The sequence below is a fragment of the Alosa pseudoharengus genome, unplaced genomic scaffold (genome assembly GCF_046254945.1).
Source record: "Alosa pseudoharengus isolate Yale_2024_CS ecotype anadromous, Long Island Sound unplaced genomic scaffold, YU_APseudo_1.1 YU_APseudo_1.1_scf_24, whole genome shotgun sequence".
Classification (NCBI taxonomy): domain Eukaryota; kingdom Metazoa; phylum Chordata; class Actinopteri; order Clupeiformes; family Clupeidae; genus Alosa; species Alosa pseudoharengus.
Genome location: NW_027468689.1, coordinates 247501 through 260000, shown reverse-complemented (window position 1 = coordinate 260000; position 12500 = coordinate 247501). Strand labels below are relative to the sequence as shown.

The 12500-nt window shown below is 40.2% G+C and overlaps 1 protein-coding gene across 1 annotated transcript in view; it reads left to right on the top strand.

Annotated features, from left to right (window-relative positions):
* Positions 1 to 12500, top strand: part of mical3b (microtubule associated monooxygenase, calponin and LIM domain containing 3b) — a 109315-nt gene that overhangs the window by 62380 nt on the left and 34435 nt on the right. Inside the window, exons 18-22 of the mRNA XM_076303770.1 lie at positions 354 to 589; positions 7373 to 7460; positions 7551 to 7641; positions 11251 to 11340; positions 11509 to 11571. Coding sequence (XP_076159885.1) covers positions 354 to 589; positions 7373 to 7460; positions 7551 to 7641; positions 11251 to 11340; positions 11509 to 11571 — 568 coding nt within the window. The remainder of the gene's footprint in view (positions 1 to 353; positions 590 to 7372; positions 7461 to 7550; positions 7642 to 11250; positions 11341 to 11508; positions 11572 to 12500) is intronic.

Below are 12500 nucleotides of genomic sequence, written 5' to 3'. Positions count from 1 at the left end.
CACACTCACACACAGTGACTCTGTCCGCAGTGGACACACACACACACACACCTACATCAGTCGTGCCTCCTCACACACACACCACACTGGAATCTCCGGCGTCTCCCACAGTGACCACCAAAGCAGAGAGTCCAGCAGAGTGCATTCCGGTGGACAACACCACTCCTCCACACACACTCTCACACACACAGTCCATCTTGCACACACACAACGACGTGCTTGCCGCGACTCGTGGGCACCTCCGGCTCGAGCCCGGGACCCTGTCGCTCCCTCACACACACTCACACACACACACCCCAACCACACACACACACTCACACACACACACCCCAACCACACCTGAGCGTATCGAGCTGGAGTACTGCACGCCGCCGCCAGCGCCACACGCGCTCGCCCTCACACACACCCTAGGCCCCGCCCACACCCTAGGCTCCGCCCACGTGACGCCCGAGCGCATCGAGCTGGAGAACTACACGCCGTCACACTCACACACACTCAGTCCAGCCAGCCCCCTACTGGAGGTGCCCGAGGAGACGCTGACGCAGCACAACCTCAGCCAACGGGAGCTGAGCGGGGAGGAGCCTAGCAGGTACACACACTATACACACTATACACACACACACACTATACACACTATATACACACTATACACACACTATACACACACACACACACACACACACATATATGCAGCACAACCTCAGCCAACGGGAGCTGAGCGGGGAGGAGCCTAGCAGGTACACACACTATACACACTATATACACACACACACACACACACATATATGCAGCACAACCTCAGCCAACTGGAGCTGAGCGGGGAGGAGCCTAGCAGGTACACACACTATACACACTATATACACACTATACACACACTATACACACACACACACACACACATATATGCAGCACAACCTCAGCCAACGGGAGCTGAGCGGGGAGGAGCCTAGCAGGTACACACACTATACACACACACACTATACACACACTATACACACTATACACACACTATACACACACACACACACACACACACACTATACACACACTATACACACTATATACACACACACACACACACATATATGCAGCACAACCTCAGCCAACGGGAGCTGAGTGGGGAGGAGCCTAGCAGGTACACACACTATACACACACACACTATACACACACTATACACACTATACACACACTATACACACTATATACACACACACACACACACACACATATATGCAGCACAACCTCAGCCAACGGGAGCTGAGTGGGGAGGAGCCTAGCAGGTACACACACTATACACACTATATACACACTATACACACACTATACACACTATACACACACACACACACACACACATATATGCAGCACAACCTCAGCCAACGGGAGCTGAGTGGGGAGGAGCCTAGCAGGTACACACACTATACACACTATACACACACTATACACACTATACACACACTATACACACACACACTATACACACACTATACACACACACTATACACACACACTATACACACACTATATACACACACACACACACACATGCAGCACAACCTCAGCCAACGGGAGCTGAGTGGGGAGGAGCCTAGCAGGTACACACACTATACACACTATATACACACTATACACACACTATACACACACACACTATATACACACACATATATGCAGCACAACCTCAGCCAACGGGAGCTGAGTGGGGAGGAGCCCAGCAGGTACACACACTATACACACACTATATACACACTATACACACACTATACATACTATACACACTATACACACACACACACACTATACACACACACACACACACACACTATACACACTATACACACACACACACACTATACACACACACTATACACACACTATATACACACTATACACACACACACTATATACACACTATACACACACACTATACACACACACACACTATACACACACACACACTATACACACACACACACTATATACACACACTATACACACACTATAGACACACACACACTATAGACACACACACTATACACACACTATAGACACACTATAGGCACACACACACTATATACACACACTATACACACACACTATACACACACACACTATAGACACACAATAGACACACTATAGACACACACACACTATATACACACACACTATACACACACACTATACACACACACACTATAGACACACTATAGACACACACACACTATACACACACTATAGACACACACTATACACACACACACTATAGACACACTATAGACTCACACACTATAGACACACACACTATAGACACACTATAGACACACACACACTATATACACACACACACACACACATGCAGCACAACCTCAGCCAACGGGAGCTGAGTGGGGAGGAGCCCAGCAGGTACACACACTATACACACACACTATACACACTATACACACACTATACACACTATACACACACACACTATACACACACACACTATATACACACTATACACACACACACTATATACACACACTATACACACACTATAGACACACACACACTATACACACACACACTATATACACACTATATACACACACTATACACACACACACTATATACACACTATACACACACTATACACACACACACACACACACACACACTATATACACACTATACACACACTATACACACACACACACACACACACTATATACACACACTATACACACACTATACACACACACACTATAGACACACTATACACACACTATAGACACACTATAGACACACACACACTATATACACACACACTATACACACACACTATACACACACACTATGCACACACTATAGACACACACTATACACACACACACTATAGACACACTATAGACTCACACACTATAGACACACACACTATAGACACACTATAGACACACACACTATATACACACACACACACACACATGCAGCACAACCTCAGCCAACGGGAGCTGAGTGGGGAGGAGCCCAGCAGGTACACACACTATACACACACACACACCCACTATACACACTATACACACACACACTATACACACACACTATATACACACACTATACACACACACACTATATACACACACTATACACACACTATAGACACACACACACTATACACACACACTATAGACACACACACACACTATACACACACACACTATATACACACTATACACACACACACTATATACACACTATACACACACTATACACACACTATACACACACACACTATACACACACACTATACACACACTATACACACTATACACACACTATACACACACTATATACACACTATACACACACTATATACACACACTATACACACACTATATACACACACTATACACACACTATACACACACTATACACACACTATACACACTATACACACACACACTATACACACACACTATACACACACACTATACACACACTATATACACACTATACACACACACACTATACACACACACTATACACACACACTATACACACACTATACACACACACACTATACACACACACACTATAGACACACTATAGACACACACACTATACACACACTATAGACACACTATAGACACACACACACTATATACACACACTATATACACACACACACACATACTATATACACACACTATACACACACACTATACACACACACACTATACACACACACTATACACACACTATAGACACACACACACTATATACACACACACACACACACTATACACACACACTATACACACACACACTATACGCACACACTATACACACACACACTATGCACACACACACACACGCAGCACAAGCCTCATCTAAACATCACACACTGCTGCTGGACCGCGCCAATAGCTGATCATCGTGACTTGGTGTTTTTCCTGACTGACGCGAGAAGTGAGGTTCCATTCATTGATTTTCATTTGGTGCCCTGCCGTGCTTCTGTCTGTTAATTTGCAGCAGGCTATTATCGGATCGAAAGAAAAATAAACAAAAAGCTTCTCCAAGCAAGATATAGCATACTTCTTCATTTTGGCGTCATAAAATATAGAAGCATAACATTAAATTGTAGCCTAGTAGAGTGTCCATGTATGTGTCTGCGCAAGTGAAACTGACAAACTGAACCTCTCCTGGTTAGGCCAGAAACAACTATATTTAAAACCACGAATGAAGTGGATTACTGTTACTGTTCAAACAAGAGATTTGATGGCCTAATCCACTGCACGAAAAAAAAGTTAATAGCAACTTGTTCTAGTTCTAACAGGTGAATATCGTAGCAAATAGTAGCCTATGGTTATTATGCTTGAATTTTCCCTGGGGATCAATAAAGTATCTATTTATCTATCTATCTATCTATCTATGGCAATGGCAGCTTCAATTCTTTTTTTTCACTCATCTCGCTGAAATGAATGGCCTGTTGCGCAAAGAAATTAATTAGGCAGATGATCTGCATCTCCGTTAACCGAAAGCTAGTTTTCATCTCCATTGTTGACGTGAAATATGTCTCCATAGTGTCAGTGAAGTGATAACATTATGCACAGAACATTATCCAGAATTGGATTCAAATTTGTGGCGGTAGCTGACTTGGACAACGGGTGGGGGGGGGGGGGATTGCATAACTTAACTTAGTTTAGTCTCTTCAATGTAGCCTACTATGTTGTGATAAGACCTTAGCAGAGTTAACTTGAATGCAGCAGTTTTGAACAAATTTGCGCAGCATGGTCACAATGCTAAGCGGATTTAATAGCAATTTAGCCAGACGTCTTCTATGCAATGCTTCTATGTGGCAACAACAATCCTCCAACAATCATGAATATTTAGTTAAATGCACATGCAGAGGAGGGGCAGCGGGCTACGAGAGAGAGCGGGGCGGGGCACGGAAAGGCTGCGTGCGTAAAAAGCGCAGCTCAGTAGACCTCTGAAGTTCGCCTACAAAAAAGAACCAAAACGGCCATCTTTGCCCATATAAGGAGATCCGGTTGTTAATTGAAGCTAACTACCTATGGCAAGTTGCATTGCAAGTTAGCTCTGGGGTAGCAAAAATCTAAGTGTGCCACCTTCACGTAACTGAGATCACAGTATCCACTCGAAGGCAGAGGACAAAAGTGTGCTGCCTAGATCATTGATTGGAACATTTACTTTTCAAAAATGGCTTGATGGTGTTGATAATAATAAAGTGTTAATTAAAATAAAGTCCTCTGCAATGTATGTGATAAAAAAAACTTCTTCCCGAAGCACTTTTGAATTTATTTCCTGAGCATATTAGGTCATATCATATATTATGGTCATTATTAAAATTATAATAAAAGAGTTTTTGAACTTTAATGTCACTAATGCTGATTATTCAATGATTCATTTGAATTTAAATATTTAAAATTCTTTCACAGCAAAAATCATATATGCGATTAATTTAGATTAATTAATCACAGAGTATGTAATTAATTAGATAAATTTTTTTAATCGATTGACAGCCCTAATATAAACCCTTATCACACACAAACACACTCACACACACACACACACACACACACACACACACACACTATATACACACTCACACATGCACACACACTATATACACACTTATCACATACACACACACACACACACACACATTATATACACAGGGGGGGATGATTTTGAATAAGTTTGTAAACCCCCCCCCCAAAAAAAAAACATTTTAGTTTTAGTTTACCGTGGTGTATGACTTTAAACAGCGAGTGTGCTTGGTATGATGATCAGCTCCTCTAATGCAGGGTAGGACTACGTTTTGACAAGCATACAATTTCACCTTGTTCTTGCCCCATCTGAAATGACTTCTCTACTTTTGCTGCCTCCATCCTTTCTGTATTTGTTGTGTAAAAAAACGTTGTATTTGATGGCACTGAAGTCTTAAGTTAGTGAATTGGCTAACAGTGTTAGTTGGTAACCAAATAGCCTACACATTGCGCTACACGCTGCGTAGGCTACGTGCATTCTCTCTCCTGCTGATTTGCGTTCAGTAGCCAAGTGCGTAATATTGCAAAAGTTGAAAAAATAAATGTGTTTATTGTAGCATACAGAAAATAAATAGCCTATCATACTGTCAGTTAATTGCCTACAGTGAAGTGAAGAGTTTGGAGAGTAAAGTTATAGGGTAACTTGAAGTTTTATGAAAATAATTTACGAACCAGAACATAAAGACCACGAAGCTTCTATTTCTTGCAGCTGTTAAAACACCCGCTAGATAATTTAAATACCCACCAACATTCGTTTTTGCAGTACAGATTATTTCTAGAAGTTATTTGTCTACTACTGGCTGATTTATCAAACGAGTGCTTTCTCGTTCGTCCTCCGCAAACTACAGGTGTTTCGGTAGAGAGCCATTGAATAAGCGATGCCAAGCAATTTCTGTAACACTTTTTGTGACATTCAGCAAATATCTCCTCATTTAATGTAAGTTCAGAGACGGTTGATAAAGCTAACTATAGAATCTTTGGTAAGTTCCTTCGGACAATAGGCCTACGTTCTACTCTATGTGCAGTTGTCCTCCATCTCAGTTGCATCAGTTTTCTAATTTTGAAGGTTCTAAAACATTATTATGCTTCACTGAATCCTTCTCGTTTTCTTTCATTTGTCTAGCTAACTTTTCCATTGAACCTAGCCATTTATGATGGATTACACACTCGACATTCTGAAATGTCCTGCACGATCAAGGCCAAATTAAGTTATCAAGCAGCCACTGTGTCAGCAGCATGAGTGCTGACGGTGACGGTGCGTTTCTGATGTCAGATTATTATGTAGGCTAGCCTACTAGACTGTTCTCACGTTGCAGCGCTTTACTTAGGCCTATATGAAGTAGCATTAATTAATATGAGGGGCAGAGGGGGATAAATGTTGTCCCCCCCGACGATAAAAATAATTTAGCAGAGGTAGGGATAGGAAAACCAGAGGGGGGGAAATCCTCACCATCCCCCCCTACAAATCGCACCCTGCACACGCTTACCACAAGCACACTATATACACACCACACACATTATATATATATATATATATATATATATATATATACATATATCACAGACACACACATACACACACACACACATTATATATATATATATACATATATCACACACACACACACACACACATACATACACAGACATGTTGACACATAAATGCATAACTTCTTATAAACACTAACATACACTCAAACAAAAATCTGTTTACATACATTCCAAAGGAATCACATGCACGTTTGAGGACAGACTCTCTCTTTCTACACACACACACACACACACACACACAGTAAATAATCTTCCTCTTTTCCTTTCTCAGCTCAGAGTCAGACTTAGAGGAACTGGAGGACCTTCAGGCCAGAGAGGAACGAGGGAAGCAGGGAGACAGACAGACAGACGAGGGGAGAGTGGGAACGACAGAGGAGGCGCAGAGGAGTGGAGGAGGAGAAGAGGAGGAACAGAGGAGCAGAGGAGAAGAGGAGGAACAGAGGAGCGGAGGAGGAGAGGAGGAACAGAGGAGCGGAGGAGGAGAGGAGGCAGCTGAGTCTGGGGAGGAAGAGGGGGAGGATTACGCAGACTCCAGCGACGGTAAGTGAGTGAGTGTGTGTGTGTGTGTGTGTGTGTGTATATGAGAGAGAGAGACAGACAGACAGACAGAGAGAGAGAGAGTGAGACATTGAATCTGTATGCATGATATGGATCATGCATGTATGATATGGATGTATGTATGATATGGATCATGCATGTATGATATGGATGTATGTATGATATGGATGTATGATACGTATGTATGATATGGATGTATGTATGATATGGATGTATGATATGGATGTATGTATGATATGGATGTATGATATATGTATGTATGATATGGATGTATGATATGGATGTATGATATGGATGTATGTATGATATGGATGTATGTATGATATGTATGTATGATATGGATGTATGTATGATATGGATGTATGATATGGATGTATGTATGATATGGATGTATGTATGATATGGATGTATGATATGTATGTATGATATGGATGCATGATATGAATGTATGATACGTATGTATGATATGGATGTATGTATGTATGATATGGATGTATGATATGGATGTATGTATGATATGGATGGATGTATGATATGGATGTATGATATGGATGTATGATATGGATGTATGATATGGATCTATGTATGATATGGATGTATGATATGGATGGATGATATGGATGTATGATATGGATTTATGTATGATATGGATGTATGTATGATATGGATGTATGATATGGATGTATGTATGATATGGATGTATGTATGATATGGATGTATGATATGGATGTATGTATGATATGGATGTATGATATGGATGTATGTATGATATGGATGCATGTATGATATGGATGTATGATATGGATGTATGTATGATATGTATGTATGTATGATATGGATGTATGTATGATATGGATGTATGATATGGATGTATGATATGGATGTATGTATGATTAAGCAATATAGCACGAGTGAGAGTGGGGTTGGTCATGGATATTCCCACGGGTTTTGTTCGGCCGTAGCCACGAGGCCGAAGGGCCGAGTGGTGCAGGCAACAACAGCAGTGGAAATATCCATGACCAATCCCACGATCACGAGTGCTATATTGCTTTCATACAACAATTCTACCACAAACTAAATAATCTGAAAACACCCCATTCTTGTTTAAAAATGTTAATTTCGACATCGTTCTTACTCATCAAAACATAGTTCCCTTTTCAATAGACAGCGTCTTGGTTGCTAGGTAACCAACATTCCAGATCCCTCGTTACGGGTCTTTGTGGTTTAAATGTCTTCTTGAAAGAAATGTTGAAAGTCGGGCTGAAATCACATTCATATCTAGGTAGGTTTGCTGCATGCATGTTACAAGGACACTGGGCCATGTCATGTAAGGGACATGGTACTGCAAAAAAACGGAAACATAGTCTACATTGCAGAACCACTCAACTTTATTAATTTATGGTGAATAAATGTTACACTACTGTGCACAGCCTGACGTGACGATGCTAGCACGTTAGCAGCGGTTAGCTAATTATGCTAACGTTAGTTATCTACAAGTCTCCTCCAAGTGACAATCATATTATACACAATGCTGGCAATGCTGAGAGCATCCTCGTTTATCTTACTTACATTGAGTTGACTGTGTGGCTTAATCCACAGATGTGGTGAAGCACTGTTTCGTTATGGTTTGCTAAGGAGTAACCCATTGCTTGAAATAGTGGAGAGCTGGGATGAGAACATTGTGTCAAATCTTCGCATTGTATCGCGGAGTGATTTATTATTAGCTGTGCAAAGTCGGAGTTAAAATGTCCAGGGATATTCCAACTCATGGAACGTCTCTCGGCCAATCAGAAACAAATAAATAGGTCTAATAGAACCCAATTGTTGTATAATATGGATGTATGATATGGATGTATGATATGGATGGATGTATGATATGGATGTATGATATGGATGTATGTATGATATGGATGTATGTATGATATGGATGTATGATATGGATGTATGTATGATATGGATGTATGATATGGATGTATGTATGATATGGATGGATGTATGATATGGATGTATGATATGGATGTATGTATGATATGGATGTATGATATGGATGTATGATATGGATGTATGATATGGATGTATGTATGATATGGATGTATGATATGGATGTATGATATGGATGTATGTATGATATGGATGTATGATATGGATGTATGTATGATATGGATGTATGTATGATATGGATGTATGATATGGATGTATGATATGGATGTATGTATGATATGGATGTATGATATGGATGTATGTATGATATGGATGTATGTATGATATGGATGTATGATATGGATGTATGATATGGATGTATGTATGATATGGATGTATGATATGGATGTATGTATGATATGGATGTATGTATGATATGGATGTATGATATGGATGTATGTATGATATGGATGTATGATATGGATGTATGTATGATATGGATGTATGTATGATATGGATGTATGATATGGATGTATGATATGGATGTATGTATGATATGGATGTATGATATGGATGGATGTATGATATGGATGTATGTATGATATGGATGTATGATATGGATGTATGTATGATATGGATGTATGTATGATATGGATGTATGATATGGATGGATGTATGATATGGATGTATGATATGGATGGATGTATGATATGGATGTATGTATGATATGGATGTATGATATGGATGTATGATATGGATGTATGTATGATATGGGTGTATGATATGGATGTATGATAGGGATGTATGATATGGATGTATGTATGATATGGATGTATGATATGGATGTATGATATGGATGTATGTATGATATGGATGTATGTATGATATGGATGTATGATATGGATGTATGTATGATATGGATGTATGTATGATATGGATGTATGATATGGATGTATGTATGATATGGATGTATGATATGGATGTATGTATGATATGGATGTATGTATGATATGGATGTATGATATGGATGTATGTATGATATGGATGTATGATATGGATGTATGTATGATATGGGTGTATGATATGGATGTATGAAATGGATGTATGTATGATATGGATGTATGATATGGATGTATGTATGATATGGATGTATGATATGGATATATGATATGGATGCCTGATTGCCTGATTCCTGCTGGATCTGAACCTGTAGAATAATAGAAATCGTAATTAGACTGTTCTTTTTTCACTTTCCCCATCTATCCTTCCTCTCTTCTCCTCTCCTTTCCTCTCATCTCCTTTTCTCTTCTCCTCTCCTCTTATCCTCTCCCCTGCTCTCTTCTCCTCTCTTCTCCTCTCCCCTTCTCTCCTCTCTTCTCCCCTCCTCTCCTCTCCTCTCCTCTCCCTTCCTCTCTTCTCCTCTCTTCTCCTCTCTTCTCCTCTCCCCTTCTCTCCTCTCCTCTCCTCTCCCTTCCTCTCTTCTCCTCTCTTCTCCTCTCTTCTCCTCTCCTCTCCCTCTTCTCCTCTTCTCCTTGTTGTGTCGATCCTTGTGTGTTTGCCTGTATTTCCCTTTGTGTGTGTGTGTGTGTGTGGTTGTGTGTGTGTGTGTGTGTGTGTGGTTGTGTGTGTGTGTGGTTGTGTGTGTGTGTGTGTGTGTGTGTGTGTGTGTAGAGGGTGAATATTCTCCCTGGGAGAGAGAACGTTGGTCGGGGGTGTGGCTTGGTCCTGTGACTGAAGAAGAGGAGGCGGGGTTAGTGAAAGGTAGCACCTCCCCTACTTTGCTGACATCCTGATTGGTTGGAAATACCTTCCCTTTATACACACGAATGCTTCACTTCTCGTGAGATTTACATAGAGATGAGCTCAATCAGAAATCAACTAACTGCTGTGTGTGTGTGTGTGTGTGTGTGTGTGTGTGTGTGTGTTTAGAGTCCAGTGACGTGGAAGATTACCCAGATCACTACGGTTCTCTTGATACACCCGACGTGTCAGGTGAGTGAGTTTACCCAGAATGCACTCTGATACCAATTTCAGCTGGACCCTCTGCACAAAATCACCTACACTTTGGGGGTCATAATTTAGTCCAAACCTTGGGTCACTCTGGAATGTTGTGAAGCATCGATCTCGTATCCTTGACCTGATCTATCACCATACCTGGACCAATAGCGTTTAGTCATTTGTACATGACACTGTATTACATTAGTAGGTTATAATGAAGAATTACCATTGACCATGCCATTGGCTCATGTCATGTTGTGTCATGTTGTGTCATGTTGTGTCTTATTTTTGCTTTAATTTGTGCTGCATTATTCTCTTGTCTTCTTTCTCTTTGTATCCCATGTGTCTGCCTGTATCTATCTATCTATCTATCTATCTTCTGTCTATCTATCTATCTATCTATATCCATCTATCTATCTTCTGTCTATCTATCTATCTATCTTCTGTCTATCTATCTATCTATCTTCTGTCTATCTATCTATCTATCTATCTTCTGTCTATCTATCTATCTATATCCATCTATCTATCTTCTGTCTATCTATCTATCTATCTTCTGTCTATCTATCTATCTATCTATCTATCTTCTGTCTATCTATCTATCTATCTATCTATCTTTATCCATCTATCTATCTTCTGTCTATCTATCTATCTATCTATCGATCTATATCCATCTATCTATCTTCTGTCTGTCTATCTATCTATCTATCTATCTATATCCATCTATCTATCTTCTGTCTGTCTATCTATCTATCTATATCCATCTATCTATCTTCTGTCTATCTATCTATCTATCTTCTGTCTATCTATCTATATATCTATCTATCTGTCCATCTATCTATCTTCTATCTATCTTCTGTCTATCTATCTATGTATCTATCTATCTATCTATCTATATCCATCTATCTATCTTCTGTCTATCTATC